This window comes from Rhinolophus ferrumequinum, chromosome 7 (assembly GCF_004115265.2).
Source record: "Rhinolophus ferrumequinum isolate MPI-CBG mRhiFer1 chromosome 7, mRhiFer1_v1.p, whole genome shotgun sequence".
Lineage (NCBI taxonomy): Eukaryota > Metazoa > Chordata > Mammalia > Chiroptera > Rhinolophidae > Rhinolophus > Rhinolophus ferrumequinum.
The window spans coordinates 52,582,742-52,606,259 of NC_046290.1; the positions used below are offsets into that span (position 1 = coordinate 52,582,742).

General features: G+C 36.2%; 2 protein-coding genes across 5 annotated transcripts in view; one reads left to right on the forward strand and one right to left on the reverse strand.

Annotated features, from left to right (window-relative positions):
* SSBP2 (single stranded DNA binding protein 2) overlaps positions 1-23,518 on the reverse strand; it is a 282,149-nt gene that overhangs the window by 151,777 nt on the left and 106,854 nt on the right. The gene's annotated exons all lie outside the window — the stretch shown is intronic.
* LOC117024765 (hsc70-interacting protein-like) lies at positions 6,816-8,505 on the forward strand. The gene has a single exon (XM_033110264.1). It carries the CDS (start codon positions 6,900-6,902, stop codon positions 8,007-8,009), a length of 1,110 nt encoding a protein of 369 aa, XP_032966155.1. The 5' UTR covers positions 6,816-6,899; the 3' UTR covers positions 8,010-8,505.

Here is a 23,518-nt window from a genome sequence, read left to right on the forward strand (position 1 = left end):
AACCAAAATAAAACAAGAAAAGAAACAAGTAACAAAATGGGCAGAATAAATAGCAAATAGCAAAACAATAGATTTAAACTCAACTATATCAGTAATTATATTGAATATAAACAGAATACTCTCATTAAAAAGATTGTCAGACTAGATTTTATAAAAAATCAAATTATATGACAATAACAGGAAACAAGCCATAAATAAAAGAATGTAGAAAATTTTAAAGTAAAAGGACAGAAAAAAGATAAACTGTACTATCAACCAAAAGAAAGCTGATGTAATAGCAGACAAACTAGACTTTGAGGCAAAATATAATTACTGGACTCTGGGACAGTGTTCTATGTATAGAAGGGATGGGAGAAAAGGCACATTGGTAAAAGGAGAATTTGTACAAGAATTCTATTTCTTTGTATTGTCAAGTCAATATATACCACCATATACCTTAACATCAGACCTAAGACGTTAGAGATGCTCTAGCTCAATTCTCCATATGTAAAAGAAGAGAAAACTAAGACTTCTTTTTATAACCCATCCAGAGAGATTATAGTATGTCTAGTTTCAGGACCCATAGCTAATTTGTGGAGAGTTTAGTTCATGTTAGCATACAGACTCCTCAGTGCTGATATATGGTCTCTGACATCTCGGATTTCTACATCTCCTTCCTAATACACAGAAAGGAAGAATTTTACCAAATATCATCTAAAGTCTATTTTAATTTTTGGAAACCTGGTTTTCAATAGTAAAGTTTTATTATGTAATTATATCCTTAACCCTAGATAAGTTAAACGAACACCAGGCCTCTTTAGACAGTTTAATTATGTTTCTTGATTGCTGAATAACATAACTGAAACTAGAAATACTGTGAGAGCAAAGGGAAAACACTATTAATAAAATATTTTTCTTCAAAATTTTTCTGGCCAATCATTATAAAGCATTTGTATTTCCCATTAGAAAGGCTGCTCTTGGGTTTGGCTTCAATATATTTCTAACAGTGATTTATAGTTTTCTTTCAAAATCTTTTCTTCTCTTTCAAAAGTATAGAAATTTTCAACTGAACCTATGCTCACGTAGCTAAAGACCACATTTTGCAGACTCCGTTATAGCTAGACAAGGCATATGACTACGTTATAGCCAATGAGATCTGAGCATAAGTGATGTGTACAACTTCCAGGTCATTCCATTCAAAGGAGGGGGTGTTCCCGCTTCTTTACTCCTTCCAGCTGAGTGGGATGTGAGTGAAACTGGACCACTAGGTGGAAACTGTGTTGAAGCTGTCAAAGCAACAAGAAAAGACAAGCCTAATTCTCTGGTATTTGTGGAGCCACTGTATCAGCCCTGACATTTATAGGAATGAAAAATAAACTATCTTGTTGTGGGGGGGGTCTCTTAATTTCAGCTACTGACCACAAATCCTAACTAATTTAGAATGATAAAGTAAATCATCATTAGATTGTTTTCACACACAAAAAAACTATAATTAAGGAATATGTTCCCATCCTCAGTCTTAACTCCAAAATAAATATAATAGATGAAATATGATACAAATAAAGACAAAATAAAAAAATACCATTAAACTCCCTTACAATATGAAGTCATAATGTTTCTATAAACAGATATATAAATATACTCTGCACATTGATTATACAAGGCTTATATAACCTATGCACATAAACATAAAAATATATGTTCCACAATGATATATGGTGTATAGTAAGTGTGACCTAAAATTAACATACTAGCTATAATCTGATTAAACAGTTAATTAATAAGTTTGCTTGTCCTCTTGGACTTCATTAAAGGAGGTTTTGCTTGCTTCTCTGTTTTGTAATCATGTCAATTCTCTTGTTTTCTTAAAACAAACAAACAAACAAACAAACAAACAAACAAACAAAAACAGTCCGGGAAGCTTAAACTGTAAAAATTCTTTCAAATAGTTTCCCAGATGCAATCGTTTTCTTGTCTAGACAGCTGTACCTTGTAAAAGCACACTGAAATTTTTCTTTACTACCCTTTAGTTTGGCATTTGATGACAAACTTGATGTGTTATGGGTGATTAATGCAGGATATTAAACAGAGTTCTAAATCAAACTGCACTAAATCTAAGTACCGTGTTTCCCCGAAAATAAGACCTAGCCAGACCATCAGCTCTAACGCGTCTTTTGGAGCAAAACTTAATATAAGACCCAGTATTATATTATATTATATTACACCTGGTTTTATGTTATTATATTATATCATATCATATCATATTAATTATACCTAGTCTTATATTATAGTAAAATAAGACCAGGTCTTATATTAATTTTTGCTCCAAAAAACACATTAGAGCTGATGGTCCAGTTAGTCTTATTTTCAGGGAAACAGAGTAGCTGGGTCCACCTGGATTCATGTGTTTCTAATGAATGCCTGAGGAGGTTTTAAAAACATTCTTCTCAGAATTAATTGAGAGGAATCAAAAGAACTCTGTGGGTGGTGTGTATACAGAATTATTTGCCATCTTTCTCAAAGTTGTGGTTTAATCACCAATAATAGAACTCTACACACTAGACTAGAAAGAGCAAATCTTGAAGGTACAGAGGCAAAGTCCTCGATGTGGCCTTTGTATGTATGAATCCCTTCTTGAGCCATGCTGTGGGTTCCACCCCAGTCTAGATGTCTAGACGCACAATGACTTTAGGAAATCTTTATCTCAAACTTTTCCATTTATATGAGTCCACTCTGTAATGTATTAATTTTTTCCTGCCTTTGCTGTAAGTCTGGAGGTTCTCACCTCTTTTGTCTACCTCTGACTCATGGCATTTATGCAGGAGAAACACTTGTCTCTGCTACGTAAGGAAAAACACTCTCCTACTGGAGCTACATTGATCAGTACAGTGTTCAGTTTCCCAGTGTTACTCTATCATGGTAAACTTATCTGAGCTCCCTTCTTATATTGCTTAAGATTGTATATTTTCATTGACTCACTGGTCCTAAGGAGACTATTTTTCTTTTTTACCATACATCTTTTGTTTTTATAAATATTTGTCAAATCAGTTATGATATATTCATATGCCTTCAAGTGAAAATTTTCTCAACATTTAAAGATTACTGAAAAGTTGGAAATTTATAGAGGAAATAAAATATAATTTGTTCAAAAGAAAATAATCTTGTAAAGCAAAAACACTATTTTATTTATTTTAATTGGCTCTGAAATCACCTATCAGTGGCCATCAGTGACTAGTTATAGATAAAATAAGAATTGAGAAGAGTAAACTTAAAATATCCTATCTAGTGGCTTGCAAATAGAGTAAAGAAAGCATAAGAATAAAATTAGGAGGGCAAAGTCATTTCTCTTGAAAAACCAATGAAACTCAGAGATTTCTGGTAAAGATGATAGAGTAGGAAAATGCTGTGCTCACCTCCTGTCAGGACCACAACTATTACAACTAAACTACAGAACAACCATCATTGAGAATCTCCTTAAGTCTAGCTTAACCGAAGCCCTACAACTCAGGACATGCAGAAGAAGCCACCTCAAGACTGGTAGGTGGGGCAGAGACATGGAACAGAATGCTCCCACACCCACATGTGACCATTAAAATCGGAAGGGATATCTTGGCTGCAGAGCAACCTCCCGGAAGAGTGAGGAGTCACAGCCCCACACCAGGTTCCCCAGCCCAGGATTCCATTGCTGGAGAGGGAAGTCCCTATAACTTCTGGCTGTGAAAACCAGCGGAGATTGTAGCTGAGATGGAGAGCTGCTGTAGTCCTAGGCGCTCTTCTTAAAGGGCCCATGCATGGACTTACTTGCTCTGAGCTTCAGCACTGGGGGAGCAGCTTGAAAGGCACCAGGGACATAAAGGGAGGAGCTGAACTGTCTAGCTTCAGGGTGAAGGCTAGAGGGGCAGTTTTCTCCTGGACGGAGGAGCTGGTGCAAGCCATTGTTTCTTTGTTGAGACCTCCCCCTCCTGGCATGCAGACAAAGGCAGCCACCATATCTGAGTCTCCATCAAACTGGCTACCTCCTTTTATCTGCCTTGCCCTGGTGATTCCCAGAGACCCCTCCTCACCCAACTTCCCGGCACATGCAAGCCACTTTCAGAGGCTTCCCATACAAACAACCTGTCTTAGCTCATGCTACGGACTTTCATAAAATCACTCAAAGGATCACAAACCCAAATAAGCAGTATCTGGCTTTACATGTCCTGTACGTCTGGCTGAGCAGCCCCAAAGTCGGCACTAGTGACAGCTGGCCTCAGTTCGAGGCTTGGCCTCTCGAGGTACCACCAAGCCTGGTGCAAGAGGTGCCCTCGGGCTGGGCACAATCTTCAGCTAAAGTTGGCTTTCAGCAGGTCCCCTCCCAGGAGGCCCCAGGGCTGGCACACCTTGTGACCAGTTTGGGACCAAGCTGGAGCATCAGATCCAGCCACCTCCAAGGACACACCCAAAAGGCCCAGAGCCTAAGCAGGTACCAGAGCCCTGCTAAAGCAAACCCTGCTCTGTAGGGTCAGCCTCTACACAACAGCTCCTCCACTATAGTTATGGCCAATCCTCACAACCAATTAGCCTGAAGGTCAATCCCTCCCACTGATTTGCAAACAGCAACCAAGGTTCAACTACAACAGGAGGGGACACACAATCCACACAAGGGACACACTTAGAGCTCTGCTGACCACGGAGACTGAACCACTGGGTCCCAGAGGACACCTACTATTAATACATAAGGCCACTCTACTAAAACCAGGAGGCATAGCAGCCCTAACTAATAGACAGCAACAAACATAGGGAAGTAGCCCAAATGGGGAGACAAAGGAACATGTCCTAAATAAAAGAACAAAACAAAGCTCCAGGAAAATAACTAAACAACATGGAGACAAGCAGTCTACCAGATGTAGCATGCAAACACTAGTTATTAGGATGCTCAATGGTCTCAATGAGAACTTCAACAAAGAGATAGGAAACATAAAAATGGAGATAGAAAACATAAAAAAGAACCAGTCAGAAATACAGAATACAATAACTGAAATGAACAATACATTGCAGGGAATCAACAGTAGGTGAGATGAAGTAGTGAATCAAATCAGCAATTTAGAAGACAAGGTAGCAGAAAACACCCAATTGAAACAGCAAAAAGAAAAAAAAAAAGAATCCAAAAAAACAAAAATGAGGAGTGTAAGGGGCCTTTGGGAAAACACCAAGCATACCAATAGTTTTACCATAGGAGTACTAGAAAAAGAAGAGATACAACAAGGAACTGAAAACCTATTTGAAGAAATAATGATGGAAAACTTCCCTAACCTGGTGAAGGAAAGATTTACAAGCACAAGAAGCTCAGAAAGTCCCAAACAAGATGAATCCAAACAGGCCCACACCAAGACATATCATAATTAAAATTCCAAAGGTTACAGACAAAGAAAGACTCTTAAAAGCAGCAAGAGAAAAGCAGTTAGTTATCTACAAGGGAGCTCCCGTAAGATAGTCAGATGATTTCTCAACAGAAACTTTGCAGGCCAGAAGGGATTGGCAGGAAGTATTCAAAGTGATGAAAAGCAAGGGCGTACAACCAAGATTACTCTACCCAGCAAAGCAATCATTTAAAACTAAAGGAGAGATAAAGAGCTTCCCAGAGAAGAAAAAGCTAAAGGAGTTCATCACCACCAAACCAATATTACAAGCAATCTTAGAGGGACCAATTTAAGAAGAAGAAAAAAAAGATAAAAAATATGAATAATACGGATGGCCGGATGGCTCAGTTGGTTAGAGTGCGGGCTCTGAGCAACAGGGTTGCCGGTTCAATTCCCACAGGGGATGGTGGGCTGTGTCCCCGGCAACTAAGTTTGAAAACAGTGACTGGTCTTGGAGCTGAGCTGCACCCTCCACAACTAGATTGAAGGACAACGACTTGGAGCTGATAAGCCCTGGAGAAACACACTGTTCCCCAATATTCCCCAATAAAAATAAATAATAAAAAATATGAATAATAAAATGGCAATAACTACATATATCAACAATTACTTTAAATATGAATTGATTAAATGCTCCAATCAAAAGATAGGGTGGCTGAATGGATAAAAAAACAAGATTCTTACACGTGATGCCTACAAGAGACTCACTTCAGATTGAAAGGCACATACAGACTGACAGTAAATGGATGGGGAAGAGGTATTTCATGAAAATAGAAACAAAAAAACTGAGGTAACAATACTTACACCAGACAAAATAGACTTTAAAACAAAGGCTATAACAAGAGACGTAGAAGGACCCAGTAATCCCACTTCTGGATCTTTATCTGAAGAAACTCGACATGCCACTTCGAAGGGACGTGTGCATCCATTTGTTCATTGAAGCACTGCTCATAATGGCCAAGATGTGGAGGCAGCCTGAATATTTGTCTATGGATGAATGGACAGAGTAAGTGGTACTCTCTTTTCATTGTTCTTTCTTGCCAGTCCAAAATCCCAAAGAATTTCAGTGCTTGGAAAGGATCAGAGTGGTTACAAAAATCACACCGATCTATTGTGTTAATTAAAAATATATTTTAATTATAAAGAATTGCTGTATGATTGAATTTAAATTGTTTCCAGATTTTTTAAAAACGTATGCAATTTAATGAGAACAAAGCAAAGGGCCCAAGATAAAAAGTACTAAAGAAACAGAAAGCAATAAAGGAACTGAAAGATGAGCGAGTAAAGGGGAAAGTAAAAAAAGGAAAAGAGAAGAAAATAGATAAAGAGAAAAGGAGAGTATTTAAGAATGAGAAAGATTACAAAAAGTAAATTACAAATTTACAAAAATAATTTACACAAGTAAAGGTAAATCATAAAAAGTAGACTGAGCCTTCCACACGGTCACGCTGAGCTAGTGCCCAGGCCTGGAATCGGGCTGCAGCCTCAGCCGCGCCCGCCGCCTCCCGCCGCTTGCCGACCATGGACCCCCGCAAAGTGAGCGAGCTTCGGGCCTTCGTGAAAATGTGTAAGCAGGACCCGAGCGTTCTGCACACCGAAGAAATGCACTTCCTGAGGGAGTGGGTGGAGAGCATGGGCGGTAAAGTACCACCTGCTGTTCATAAAACTAAATCAGAAGAAAATATCAAGGAAGAAAAAGCAGATAGTAAGAAGGCGGAGGAAAACATAAAGACAGATGAACCATCAAGTGAGGAAAGTGATCTAGAAATTGACAATGAAGGTGTGATTGAACCAGACACTGATGCACCTCAAGAAATGGGAGATGAAAACGTAGAGATAAATGAGGAGATGATGGATCAGGCAAATGATAAAAAAGGGGCTGCCATTGATGCCCTAAATGATGGTGACCTACAGAGAGCCATTGACTTGTTCACAGATGCCATCAAGCTGAATCCTCGCTTGGCCATTCTGTATGCCAAGAGAGCCAGTGTCTTCATCAAATTACAGAAGCCAAATGCTGCCATCCGAGACTGTGACAGAGCTATTGAAATAAACCCTGATTCAGCTCAGCCATACAAGTGGCGAGGGAAAGCACATAGACTTCTGGGCCATTGGGAAGAATCAGCCCACGATCTTGCCCTTGCATGTAAATTGGATTATGATGAAGATGCTAGTGCAATGCTGAAAGAAGTTCAGCCAAGGGCTCAGAAAATTGCAGAACATCGGAGAAAGTATGAGCGGAAACGTGAAGAGCGAGAGATCAAAGAAAGAATGGAAAGGGTTAAGAAGGCTCAGGAAGAACATGAGAGAGCCCAGAGGGAGGAAGAAGCCAGACGACAATCAGGAGCTCAGTATGGCTCTTTTCCAGGTGGCTTTCCTGGGGGAATGCCTGGTAATTTTCCTGGAGGAATGCCTGGAATGGCAGGGGGCATGCCTGGAATGGCAGGAATGCCTGGGCTCAGTGAAATTCTTAGTGATCCAGAGGTTCTTGCAGCCATGCAGGATCCAGAAGTTATGGTGGCCTTCCAGGATGTGGCCCAGAACCCGGCAAATATGTCAAAATATCAGAGCAACCCAAAGGTGATGAATCTCATCAGTAAATTGTCAGCCAAATTTGGAGGTCAAGCGTAACGCCCTTCTGACAAATAAAGCCCTGGCTGAAGGAAAAGCAATGGAGATCACCCAGTGGATGTCGCAATAATACAAACCAATGTACCTCTGACCTTCTCATGAAGAAAGCTGGGGTGCTTTGAAGAGAATCCCTACCCCTCTGCCCCAAATGCAGCTGTAACATTTTACAGTGCTTTGCCATAGGGTATTTGTTCAGATAATGTTTTCCTACTAGAAATTACAAACTTTAAACACTTTTAAACCTTAAAAATATTTAAAAACAAATTAAAAGGGTATGTAAAACCCTACATTTTTCTTTAATCATTTCAGTGTTTTCCTTTGAATTAATTGGGCAAAGAATATACTTTAGTATGGAAGATTTATTGCTCAGTTTGAGTGAAATACAGGTTTATTAGTGGGAGGTAAATATAAGATTTAAATAGATAAAATTTTAGTTGGATATATGGTTACTGAGGCATTTTGATTTGTCTTTTTAAATGCTTTATTTAAAAAAAAATGATTTATTTCAATAAAACTACTGGGACCACCAGTATTGCAATAGGACCTGGGTAGGGACTGGAAGAGTGGTAGAGTTGTAGGCGTTATGAAAGATTCACTGGCAGGTGGCAACAATCTTACTACATTTTATATAACATGTACCCTTTGCAGATGCATTTAAATCTTACACTGTGGTGAAGGGATGGTTTTTATAATGCAGTAAAGTTGGATTATGTTGCTCTCTGTTCTTGTCTGATACATAAATGTTTCATATTTAAAAAAAAAAAGTAGACTGATAGCAAAAATAAGAAATGAAAAGGAGAAATTCGTGTCTATAACCATTCTTTTCTTGTAAGCATCTACTTACTAGAGATCTCTTTATTGCTTTTTTTTTCTAGACTTTCTCTTTTTGGTAGCTATTCAGACACAATATTTGTTATTTTGTAGGTCAGGAAAATAATAATGAGATACCTTATTCCCTTACTCAGAGTCTCTTTCTTTTTTTTTCTTTTATTCCCTTACTCAGAGCCTGTTAACTTTTTTTTTTGAAGTACATACAGTAAAATTCAAGAACCTAAATGGTTATATGAAACATTGAAAAGTATTATTCTTTATCCTTATTTTAACTTAAATTTCTTTTCTTTTCTTTTTTATTAGTTTTAGGTGCACAAAACAAAGTAATAGACGTTTATCATTTATATCCCTCACACCATGTCAACCCCCCTCCCCCCATCCACTACCCCTCTGACATCGCACAGAGCTATTACATTTCCACTGTCTCTATTCCTAATGCAGTACTCCGCTTCTTGTAAGTATATACATATACATACATATATATATATATATATATATAAATTGTAGTTGACACGCATTCATTATTGTTCAGCTTCAGCTTCAGGTGTACAGTGCAGTGATCAGGCATCTACATAAATTTATTTTCTTAATACACCATTAATTACTTTATATTGCTTTTCTACAGTGTAACATTAAAAGCATACTTCCTTTTAAAGTTAAACATACATATTACTTGTAATAGGCAAAATCAGAAGGTTTTTTCCAACCTGCCAATAATATATTTGTCATATTGAAACTAAAATTAAAAAATGATGCTTTCCTGTCTGGTCTTTTTCCAGGCTAACACTCATTTATACAGATACCTCCATTTATCCTAAAATTTGGAATTTATTACTTACGAACAAACTTAAGAACAAGCTTTAACCATAAGTATGCAATGTAAACCCAAATTCAACCAAAAGTAAACTTATTTCACAGAATTAAAAGAATGTGATGATATTACAGTTTATTTAAAAATATCATTGGTATTTCTTCTACTACAGATAAAAATTTGATTATAAATAAAATCTACCTTTATAAGAATATTCACAAATCCACTGATTCAATATTGGATAAATATATTTATATATTAACTTCTGAGTGGTTTGAAAATATGCTCAAGGAACCTAACTGGAAAAAGACATAAAATACAACTTCCTTTGGAAAAAAAAAAACTTCAGTTTTATACGTGTTCAAGAATAGCCATCCATTCTGTCCAATTAGTTCAAAGAATGCTTGATTATCTTCCTAAGTCATCAAGGTTTCTAGCACAAAATCAAAATGATAAAAACATTCCTGCCATTAAAGCTTGCTCTGGATACGACTTCAGCTTTGAAAAATTGAGAGGAAATTTTAATGTACCAAACAAGGTACTACATAATAAAAATGGAATCTACTTAAATAATAAGCTATGTAACTTGTCAAAAGATTCCAAAGTTAAAAAACAAAAGAAAACAAAATAAAAAGAACGCTAGTCATTTAAGGCACTGATACCTAGGAATAGAATTTGTCAAAAAAAAAATTTAACTTACAACTACTCAATACCATAATATCTTAGAAAATAACCAACTTATACTTTTTCCATGCATACTCCACTCACTCAGTCTGGACAGGAGGATGAAAATACACCAGGGCAGTTGATGAATAATACTGTGACCTGGGTGAATTCTGCCATCAATATTTGGCAAAGGATAGGCCCCAAAGCAGAGACTACCTTCTCTGATATTACCTCTCTCTTCTATTATACTCTCCTCAGCCTGTATCTCAATGGAAAATGGCACCAATCCATCAACCTTGGTGTAATAAACTGCTCCAGATCCTAAATAATATATAAATAATCTTTTAAAACACCAATATATCAACATAAAATAAAGACTGAATTAAAAATATCTCTACATATTTATACACTCATATGTGCGTGTATGTTATACTTGAATAAAAGTTCACTTTGTATTTTAAGATCAGGAAATGAACCTCAGAGAGGTTCATTAACATATTACTTATGGTTCATGGCCACATAGCATATAAATGGGAGAACATGGATGTAAACCCAGATTTATCCATTTGTCTGACTCCAAAGACGCTATGCTTTTGGTGACTACACTACACCATCTCACATTCAAAATAAGTACAGCAAAATAATCAATCATTCCACATTTACTAAATGCTTATATGAAATGTGCTGGACATTGTGTTGGGCACTGGAAGCTTACAACGATAAGTGGTAATGAGTTATGCCAATAATTAAAATTTGTTAATAGCCATTGCTATATATAAGGACGTAAAAAGGTAAGCCTTACATAGACGTGCATCTATTGACAGGATCAAGAAAGGCTTCATGAAGAAAATGATTGTCTCGGGTAGAGTCTCAAAGGATGGACGAAGTTTAACAGGTGGAGAAAAGGTTTGACCATTAGTAAACCTCCGGGAAACATTTCCAAAGCCATGTAAGTGAGAAAGAGCTGGACTGGTTTTAAAAATCATAGGTTTGAGCTTTAATGAATATACATAGGACAATATGCAGGCAAACCTGGCTGAAGTAAGTGGGAGTATAGAAACTTAGTAATGAAGACAGAGAACAGAATCAGATAATCATGAAACTGAATTCCAGGTAAAGAAATCTGGATTTCTTCCTGAAAGTACTAAGGAATCATTAAACATTTTGAGTAATTACTTGATAAAAGCAGTTTTAGGAACTACAAGTCTGGTGGAAGGGAAGGCTGCAAGAGGCAAAAAATACTTGGGAGGATACTGGCAGAGAAAGGTAAGAGTCAATCATTAAGGCTTCAAATCATGGAAGAATAGAACAACAATGATATCAGAAATAGAATTATGATAGCCAGAAGGGGAAAAAAGTTTCTTACTATTTTCTCACAAGGCTTTTTGTTTGTTTAGGTTTGGCTGGGGGCAGGTGATTGTATTTTTTTTTTTCCTTAAGGAGGGTGCAGCTCACAGTGGCCCATGCGGGGATCAGCCACAATTTGTGCTTTCTAATACCCTCATCATCTTTCTCATTCTCACCCCCCTCCCATCAAGCAACCCTCAGTTTTTTCTCTATGTCTCTGAGACTGTTTTTGATTAGTTTGCTCATTTATTCTGTTCTTTAGATTCCACATATGAGTGAGATCATATGGTCTTTGTCTTTCTCCGTCTGATTTATTTCACTTAGTATAATATTCTCTAGGTCCACCCATGTCGTTGCAAATGGTAAGATTTCATTCTTCTTTATGGCTGAGTAATTAATACTCCATCGTAAAAATGTACCACAACTTCTTAATCCAGTAATTTACCGATTACATTTCGGATGTTTCCATGTCTTGACTACTGTGAATAGCGCTGCAATAAACATAGGGGTGCATGTATTTTTTCGAGTTAGCATTTTGGATTTCTCTGGAGAGATACCTAAGAGCTGGGTCATAAGGCAGTTCCATTTCCAGTTTTTTGGGATATCTCCATACTGATTTCCATAGTGGCTACACCAATCTGCAATCCCACCAACAGCGCATGAAGGTTCCCTTTTCTCCATATCCTCGCCTCCTTATACCATATAGGAGAATAAATTCAAAATGGATTAAAGTTTTAAATGTAAGATCTGAAACCATAAAACTCCTAGAACAAAATATAGGAAATAAACTTGCAGACATTACCTTTAGTAATATTTTTACTAATATATGCCCTCAGGCAAGGGAAGTGAAAGAAAAAATAAACATATGGGATTATATCAAACTAAAAAGTTTTTTCACAGCAAAGGAAACCATCAATAAAACAAAAAGGCATCCTACTGAATGGGAGAAGATACTTGTCAATGATACATCTGATAAGGGATTAGTATCCAAAATTTACCAAAAACTCACTCAACTCAACACCAAGAAAACAAACAATCCAATTAAAAAATGGGCAGAGGACATGAAGAGACATTTTTCTAAAGAGGACACACAGATGGCCAACAGACATATGAAAAAAAGCTCAACCTCACTAATCATCAGAGAAATGCAAATAAAAACCACAATGAGATACCACGTCACTCCAGTCAGAATGGCTGTCATCAATAAATCAACAAATAACAAGTGCTGACTTCATTGTTTTTAATTTTAATCTTAGCTGCTTCTGTCCTCATCCACTGGAGGAACAGGAGTGAAAATATTCCCATTATAAAAGCTGTGGTTTCTACTACATGGTTTCAAGTAGCTGATGGTAAAAACAGCACTCCGTCCCTCAGCACAAACACACATACATCATGTAATAAGATAAAGATTTCACAATAAGGAAAGGAAGCTGTCAAACCGCCCCTCGATACTACCTGGTGAATAGTTTACCAGTTCCTGTCCTGACCAACTGCCAGCAACAGTTTTCAAATTAATTAAAACATATGGTCATTAAATTCACAACAAGAATGCATTACCAATAGACCTCTTCTGCACCACAGATGTATTTAGAAGTTGCCAGTAAATATGACTTTGTTGTTTTTAATTTAAGGGATGCTTTAATCTTAATTTCTAATTTTAATTAGGCAGTGACTCTTAACAATTCAGTTTTCAGTTTATCTGTCCTCTAGCCCCCCAGTTATGAGGTTAATGTTCTATAAATAATACTTAGTATATTAAAAAAGCTTAGGGTTTCAACAGACCTTGCAGAAAGGTTCTGTAAACAAACAAAAATTACCACTTCTTGGTTTCTACTTTGAAAAATTGAATCGTGGGGGAAAGGGTGGTATGAGTTTGGGTAAGGAGGCTTTTCTGTAGAATAAAGACTCCTGTATTTCTACTAAATTATAGCCTCTATAATGAAAGATATTAAAGCAGAACTATAGAAATGACTTACTACTGCTAAATTTTTTTTCCCAGAGAAATCCATCTAACTGTAGAGCAATTAGACAGTATTTACCTGTTTGAGGAAGAAAAAGAAGTTGTACTGGTAGGCAGAAGGAACAGAATCACAGTGATACATCCTAAGTAGTGGAGAACCTACAGTAGGTCATGGTCTTGGCACTGCTCTGAGTAGTAAAAGACCATGAGCCATAGTAATTCCAAATTCAACTCAAGTTCATGAACATTTACTGAGTACCTATTGAGCCACGACTGCAGATTAGTAACTAAGACAAATAAGTGGACAACTCAATCAAAAGATATGCAATGCAAAATCTGGTTTTCTGCATTAGTTCCAATTTTAGACTACAAATCTTAAGTTTTGGTTGGGAAAAGAGTATCAATGTGTCTAGTCTCCCAATCCTATATGTTCATGTTCCTGTGTTTTATTGTTGTTTTTTTCTGCCTTGTATTAGAATTATTATATACCCTGGAAGATGGGTTCTGAATAGAAGAGACTAATAACTTATTACAGGTAATTATAAAATAATAATAATAATAATACAGATATCTTAGTACAGTCTCGGGCCTAGCACACTACATCAAGTATATATCTGCCCAATGTCAAGGTATTTATGAAACAAAACATTTTAACTGGGAGTCAATTCCTAAAACAATCACATATGGAGATGAGGAAAAAGATGTTTGGTGAATAGAGGCAAAGACATCAATGGCACCATATATATTTAACACCAAGTGCTGGTTTCATAGTGTTCAGCTTCTGGTTCTACCATTATCCTAATACCCCATTTTTTAAGGCATAAGTGATTAAAAATAATCTTCAATATAATTATGTTCATAACGAAGGTCTTTAGGCCACTTACTATCTCAGATCTAAAAAACAATGGGGCGACTGGATGGCTCATTTGATTAGAGCGTGAGCTCTTAACAACAAGGTCGCTGGTTTGATTCCCACGTGGACCAGTGAGAAGCAATGGCTTGAGCTTGGAGCTGAGCTGCTGGTGGGTGGCCAGTTTGCTCAGTGGTTAGAGCGCAGAGTTCATAATACCAAGGCTGCCTGTACGAGTCCCACATGGGCCAGTGAGCTGTGCCCTCCACAACTAGATTGAAAAAACAACTACTTGACATGGAGCTGATGGGTTCTAGAAAAACACACTGTTCCCCAATATTCCCCAATAAAAAAAATTTATTAAAAATGAAGGAAAAAATATAGATCAAAAATGAAATGGTCTGCTTTTCTACCTAGAGCATCAAGTAATCCAGAAGAAAGTTAAATAAAAGCACAGATTTCATAGGTGGATATATAGTCCACTACTATGTTTCTGGTAAGTATATCAATTATCTGATACCTGATAAGTACAACTGATTGCAAGTCAATCATAACATTTATTGCTTAGGTATAAGAAACACAAAGAAAAGGATTAGTGGGTGAGGTACACTGCAGGTGAGATAAAGATTCCCCAAGGGCCAGAAATTTGAAGCTGGAAGTAACCATGAGCATATAATCCCTGAAGATATACAGCAATGCTAAAGAGGCCATAGGTTGGATAGAAGGCTGTAGCTGACATCTGGGTTAAATGTAAAACGAAGGTGTTTGACTAGGTGATCCAAAAAGTCACTTTTAGCTCTAAAAATCTGTTACTTTATACATCACAATTTTGTGGGGACTATAAGCATTCAGAGCCTAGAGAAAAGATCCAGTAGGAATAAGAGTAACTACTAAGTTGAAAAATTCAATTTCAGCCTTTTAAAAACAGTAGAGAGAAAAATGATAACTTGCCCCATAGAAGACAGAGGAGAATGTTTCTGCTGGGAGAATCTATCACTTAAGGCTACTTGTCTAAAATTGAGAATAATACAATGACTTTTTTTTAAAGTATGAGTATAGGAGATAAAGCATATTTTATATTGTATAGAAAAAGCTAAGAAGAGTAGTTTTGATCTTATAATAGAGTCTCTGTGCCCTCTCTCCCTAGTATTTCCCATTTGATTGGTTCTTTTTAAGCAACTATACAGAAAAATGCAATAAAAAATGTGAGGTCATATAACTGCTTCAAAAACAAATACTTTGATTAACTTAAACTTTATTCTAGCTATAAATTCTAACTAACTTTTTTTAATCCAGAAATTTAAGTTTAAAGCTTACTAGATTTCAAATATAGAAACATCCTTAACAGTAGTAATCAAGTTCTGTCTCAGCTAAGGACTTTTGCTTTGACACAGTTTTTCCAAGGCTTCTTAACAAACTGAGTCTCAAAGTAAATAGCTTTTCCCTTGGAACATAAACTGAATTTATTTAAGGATTAGGTTAAATCTCTGGTTGTTTTGTCTAGGAAAAGCCATGTTCACAAGACCAAACTAGTCCTCTTTGTTTGGGGTTGAGGTCTATGAGCTGCTGTAATTTTTCCGTTTATTAACTTTAAAAAAATACTAAAAATAAAATAGATTTGTTAAAAAATGAAGTTTTCTTTATTTTGATGAAATTACACTTAAAAGATATGGTACAGTTATGGTAAAGTTTAGGATGAGACATTTTCCATTTTAATCATTTAAAAAAATTAACTAGTTCAATGTGTATTCTTAAAAACTCACAAAAAGCAAGCATTCTTCTGAAAACAGTATATATTAAATGTCAGTTTTTACATTAGAAGTCTATTATACAGTATAATTCCCTTTCTAACATGCAGTTCTCACATACAGAAGCTATATGACACAATGTGAATAAAATATTACGATTATTGAAATTTGATAGCAAACACATATAATCAGATAGATTACTCTTTTAACATATATTTTAATATGTAAATAACAAAGGAACTACAACTACATCAAACATATAAATAGGTGCTACCCATGTTATTTCTCCATCATTTCAAAAAATAGACATTTTGGTGCATTTCCCATCAAAAATGTGGTTTCCCATCATTGCCCAACTAGTTTCAGAATATATTAGATTATTGGTTATAGATATAAAAACTATTACTAAGGAAGAGCTTCCTGGCTTTTAAACAGAATACGGCATTTTTGTTCATATTACCTACCAAACACCCATGTCATTGAGAAATGTACAGCCAGTTATTTTCTATCTCTTCTTATTTCAAATCCAGCTTCACCAAATGCAGTTTTCCACATAAGTAGTGTAACACACCAGATGCTAAACATATTTGTTATTCTTGAATTTTTAATGTAACTATATTATAGCACTCTCTATGCTCAAAAACAGATTTGAAACAGCTGAATTATAGTTAGTATCACACTGATATGTGTTATTTAACAAACTTTAAGGGTGTTTCTACACACATCATAAGTCTGGAGAGAAGACACTACTCCTGTCAATTAAAGAGCTATTTATTAATAGTTAGGTTTTAGATCAGTGATATATTCAAATATTTGGTCTAAAAATGTTAATGTTTCATCTAGATCTTTACTGAGAGTTTTGTTGTATTAATAGACAATGATTATTTAGCTGCATTTCTAAAAGTTCTTGCAATATATCTTGTATTTGAAAGAGAGAATGCACTGAATTTTAACAGTAAGACAAAAATTTATACATAATTATAATGTGCTAGGCAGCTTTAGGCTAGGCATAAGGTACTTGTGAAATATTTTCCACCTCTTATTAATACAAAGAACTTTTTTGTTATATACCTTTGCTATCTTGGACTTCACTACCCTTTAAAATTCTATTTTAACCTTAGAGAATATTGCAGAGGAACAAAGTACAGAAGAGTCATTCTTATAAAAGGTGTTCTCCAAGTAGTTGAGTGTGTGCAAGAGGAAAACACAGGAAACAAAGGCCAAATAAGGAACCTATATGATATGAAGAAGCAGAAAAACCCAAACCAGCACATACATAAATGTTACAAGCCTACGCTATAAAATAGGAGAGCTACAACTGTTTAGCAGCAAGAGGACCTGAATATTCAGTGAGATAGACCAGGTAAGAACAAACTGAAGAAGATACCTTATATTGCTGTGCAGAAATACTATATATAAAAATTATATGTTAAGATGCCTAATCGAACTCATTAGGATGAGATAATTATGATTTTTTTAAAATCATGGCCATAAATACTTTCAAATAGCTGTTTCACACATAGTATTTTAATCTTCAAAACAACCCTGTAAGTTAAGTACTTTAAGATTAGGAAACAGAACAACATCATACCTTATATAAACTATTAAACAAGTAAAGTAGGTTTTCCTAGGAGTAGTTCTAGAATCCACAAAAGCAGAAAATGCACGTATAAGGATCAGGTAACTGTGTCTCAACAGCACTGATGCAAAAAGTGATTAAGTCAACATTTGTTTCAAAGTAATAATATATCATTATCTCTCTCCTCAAACCCACCCCATCCTCTATCTTCCCTTAGCCATGGTATTCTGTTTCCCTGACATTATCCTTTGTCCTTTTTCCCCCTCCTTTCCTCATAATACCCATCTGTAGTTCAATTCCTCCTTAAAGGCTTACCCAGTGAATCCGATATACTCTAGTTTGTTCCTTCTCTGTATACTGCATATAAGAAATTCCTAAATCTAGACTTTATTTTTACATTTCATTTGCAAATCAGTAGTTTGTACCTTGCAATGGAGTTTTATATAAAAAAACTTGTTATAAAATTTCCGAGTGTCTCACAAAATCCTTTTAAACTCCTAACAATAGAAACACTCTTTGAGGTGAAAAGTAAAAGTTATTTCATATTATAATAGCTTATAACAAATGCTAGTGTTTGTTCAACACTCCCTGAGTTCTGTATTGATTCTGAGTGAAGTTTTGGATGCTTTCTGGAAGGACCTTCAAAGTCCATAGTGTGCAAAAAGATTTAACATCGCAGGTTTGAGGTTGCTACCCTTAGAAAGGCCTGCGTTGAAGGCTGGTCTGTGACTGTCTTCTGGATACTATGATTTCTGGAGGGTTCTCACCATTCACAAAATGATAGCTCACTATGCCTACACTGTTTGTACAAACAATATGGTTTATACTGAATGCCTGCTTTCCCTCTAGTAGTCTGGAATTTTGATATGTATAAGGCAGAGTGTGCCTACGTGACCAGCCCCCAGTAAAAACATTAGGTACTGAGTCTCGTATGAGCTTCCCCAGTGGACATTTCACATTTGTTATTACAAATCCTTGCTGGAGGAATTTAATGCATCCTGTATGACTCTATTGGGAGGAGACTCTTGGAAGCTTGCATCTGGTTTCCTCCAGCCACTCCCCTATCCCAGCCTTCTTCTTTTTCCTCCAGACTTCCCATGTCTTTTTTTCCTTTATGAGCTTTTGCTGTAATAAATCATAGCAGTGAGTATGACTATATGCTGACTTCTGTGAGTTCTCTCGTCAAATCACTAAAGTTTTGGGTGATCGTAGCGACCCCTGACATAAGCTATTACTCTATTTTGTCTTGTTTCCATTAAATGTATGAAGATGTAATCCTTAATACAAGAAAACTAGCAACAGAATGAGTATGCTCATTCTTCTCATTTCTGATTAGGATTGTTTAAGGTTCTTTGTAAACGAAAGGATGGGCAAAAGAGAAAGATTTTACCACAACGACTAAGCCACATTTAGAAAAGTAGAGAAGTTAAATAGGATATCAGCATGTACATAAGAGGAAAAAAAATACTGCTTGAAACAGAATAAACTGATACGTGAGCTGGGAAAAAGCACAAGGTAAATGGAGGAAAAAAAGGAAATTTGGAGCACAACATTTCTATGAAGAAGGTGGCAGATGAAGACACTGAAACCAGTCATTCTCCGCTTGCCACCATCTTGGTTGCTAAGGCATGATGAAGAACAATTATTAACATCCAAAGTATTAATACAAGAGGATGAGTTCTTAGTAAATATTTGTTGATGAAGCTCAACTGTCTCATAAAATAGTTACGCAGTCTCCAAAAGAACATCTCATTTATTCATATTTTTTAAAAAATTGGATGAGTCATTCTTTTCAGAGAATTTCAGTTCTTTAAAAACACTTAATGACAAGATACCTGGGAACTTTACAACAAACGTATTAGAAAAACAAAAAATTGAAGGTCACATGACAAATCCGATCTTCAAAAAAAATTAGAACTTCAAAAAATTTTGAACAGTAGCAAATAAACTCTTACATAGGCAATTAATAAAGTAGAAAAGGTCTTTAAAGGTAAAAAGACACCTTTTGAGACAAGAAAATCCTGACCACAAAGAAAAACAGGGAAGTCTATGAAGTAGAGCATGCAAGGTCAAAATTAGAAGTTAGCTAAATCAAAAAACAACTGAAGCCCTTACCAAGAGTCTTGAAACCAACAATAAAAAGTTCTTTAAATAAATCCAAAACAGGAAGTCAGATAGATTATAGCTGGTCCACTTAAGTCTCAGTAAAAATAAATGCACTCAAGGGTGAAAAGTATACAGGGAAAGAAAATAATAACAATTTGTATAGTTTTACATTTTTTCAGAGATCATTTATACACTATATCTCATTTGAGTCTGGTAACAACTCTATAAGAGGAATAAAGTTCTTAAAATACTCTTATTTTGTTTGGTTTTTTTTTTCATTTTGCCTACCCAATTATTGTTTTAATTTTTATTAAATTTATTGGGGTGATATTGGTTAATCACGAGGTATGATCAAAACATATGGTGAATGTTTAAATACAAAAATTTATGACAATAAAAGACATATTGCCATTAAGACACATTCCAGTTCTGGAAGTCCTCTTTCGTGAAGGTCTTTAGTTGCACTGTTGTGGCTGCCTCCATGTCCTGAATGGATTCAAAACATTTACCTTTCATGGTCATTGTGACTTTGGGGAAGAGCCGGAAGTTGCATGGTACCAGATCCGGTGAATAAGGTGGATAAGGACACATCATAATGTTTTTATTTGACAGAAATTGTCATATACCAGTAGCGATGTGTGACATGGAGTGTTGTCATGATGGAGGATGATTTACGGCACACTTTGAAATACACCTTCTCTCAACTGTAGCTCACACCCACTGACTGCACTGAACTAAGGTTCCATGTGCCGCTTCCCGTATTGAAGCTCCCTGCCTTTCCATCGATGGCACTGAGCAACGGCATCCACCATACGTTTTGATCACATCTCGCATATAGGTTTCGAGTGTACAGTTCTATAATATATCTGTGTGTTCACCACTGAACGTCAAATCTCCTTCCATCACCATATACTTGACCCCCCTTTGCCCTTTCTACCTCCCCACCTACCCTGTCTTCCTTCTGGTAACCGCTATACTGCTACCTGTGTCTACGAATTTTTAGTTCTCTTGTTCATTTGTTGCTTTCATTTTTATTTCCCATGTATGAGTGAAATCATATGGTTCTTGACTTTTTCAGTCTGACTTATTAACTTAGCATGATATTCTCAAGATCCATCCATGTTTTCACAAATGGCAATATTTTATCTTATCTCATGGCTAAATAATATTCCATTGTGTATATATACCACATCTTTTTTATCCAATCGTCTATCAGAGGACACTTTGGTTGTTTCCATGTTTTGGCCACCATGAATAATGCTGCAATGAACATAGGGGTACATATATCTCTATGAATCAATGTTTTCAAAATTTACAGACAGATACTTAGAACAAACATACATACCAAAGGAACAGAATTGAGAACCTAGAAACAAACCCACATATATGTGGGCAGACAATTTTCGACAAAAGAGCCAAAAACATACAATGGAGAAAAGAAAGCCTCTTCAATAAATGGTTTTTCAACAGAAAAATAGGAAAGCCACATGCAAAAGAGTGAAAGTAGGCTGCTATTTGTCACCATGCAGAAAAATTAACTCAAAATGGATCAAAGACCTGAAACAATAAAATGCATAGAAGAAAACATAGGTATTAAACTTATGGACCTTGGGTTTAGAGAAAATTTTATGAATTTTACCTCAAAGGCAAGGGAAGTAAAAGCAAAAATAAATGAATGGGCCTATATCAAACTAAAAAGCTTCTGCACAGCAAAAGAAACCATCAACAAAACAAAGAGGCAACTAACTAAATAGGAGAAGATATTTGCAAACAACACTTCCGATGAGGGGCTAATATCCAAAATATATAAAAAACTAATGTAACTCAACAACACAAAAACAAATAATCCAATTAAAAATGGGCAGAGGACCTGAACAGACCCTTCTCCCTAAGAAGACATACAAATGGCCAACAAATATATGAAAAGATGGTCAACTTCACTAGTTACTAGGGAAATGCAGATCAAAACCTCAGTGAGATACCATCTCACACGTCAGGAATAACTATTATCAAAAAAACAAGTAATAACAAGTGTTGGAGAGGCTGTAGACATAAAATCCTCTTTTAAAAGTGACCAAAAAAAAAGTGTTCAGTTAGATGAGTAACTGATTCTAGATGAATAAACTCATAAATGAGCTGACACCAGGATCCATATTTTTCTAATTCTTAAAAATGGGATTTCCTTTCCCCACCAATGTATTTCAAACTGTGTCTTCTAAGTTGCCTTAAAGGTAGGTTTGGGGCAGGGAGGTAAGTATTGAAAAGAATTATCAGGCTGTAGCCAGAGATTTAAGAAGAATTTATCAGAAAGAAAATCAAAGTGTGAAATACGGGCCTTTCAGGTCAAATGTGTAACCCAGTAAGTATCATAAGCGACACACTTGAATAGTGTGATTATATACAGAGGGACCTACTCATGCTTTCCATGTAATGTGAAGAAAGCTGGAAACAGCATCATTCCCAATCTTAAAACAAAAAAGGCAGTTAATCTACAAAAGCACAAATTTCGTAAGCCCACCAGAGAGCTCATCTAAGTAAGAAAGATATATCCAGGGAGAAATAGAATATACGTACCTGAGTATTGATTGCCTGAAACAGATACCAGATGAAATACAAGCTGGTAAGAACTCAGCTAAAACTTCTAACAAATTCCTAAAGGCTGAGTGTGAACTAGCATGAGAATACTCACAGAGAACCCCATGGAGCCAGAAACCTCAGGGGAATGCTCATCCACTCACGGACTCTTTTCCACACACTTCACAAGGGGCTCACAAGAAAAAACTGGGGGTAAACAAGAGACTGGAGAGAGCCAGTCTGCAGGCTCTCCGGGGGGGCGGGGCGGCGGCAAGGGGGCAAACATCCTGAACCAAGACTACAGGTGATCCCCTGCCACTGGGATAGGACATGATTACTCAGAATGTGACACTCTTGAGACCCCAGGAACCAACTTCTGCCTAACACTGAGGCTGAATCACAACAACAGAGAATGTCTTGTCCTATACTACTAGGCTGATAAGCATCAAGCAACAAGTAAAGCAGTGGACTTCTAAGGGGTGCCAGACAGTACGAAGAGACCCTCCCCTCTCTAAGGCTCAGAAGCAAATGAAAACTTGGAACTGAAAGCAGATAAGACAGATACTGAGTAAAACCCTGAGTAAAACAGCCTGTTTCCTTAATACAAAGTAATGCTAGAGAAATGTGAAGCCTGAGGTGTATTGATACCAAAGCAATAACAAAAGCCAAGCCCAGGTCAACCCTTTACTAGGTTAACTTAACTGCATTCCCCAAACATTAAAGGACTAGAAAAAAGAAGTGGCATGTCAATTTGAAGACATAAATAAAATTTACCTAGTTTCTATTTCCTATACAAGATGCTTAGCTTTCAACCAAAGAGTACAAGATATACCAAAAAGTATGAAAAAAACAAGCCAACAAATATATAAAGATAAACACTGATATTACAAATATCAGATGGCATTTAAAATATCTATGTTTACTAGAGTTTTAAAGGCTCTAGTGTGGACCACAAGCATGAACAAATAGGAAATTTCAGTAGATAGATGGAAACTATGAAAGAAAATTAAATTGAAAGGCTAGAAATAAAAAATTAA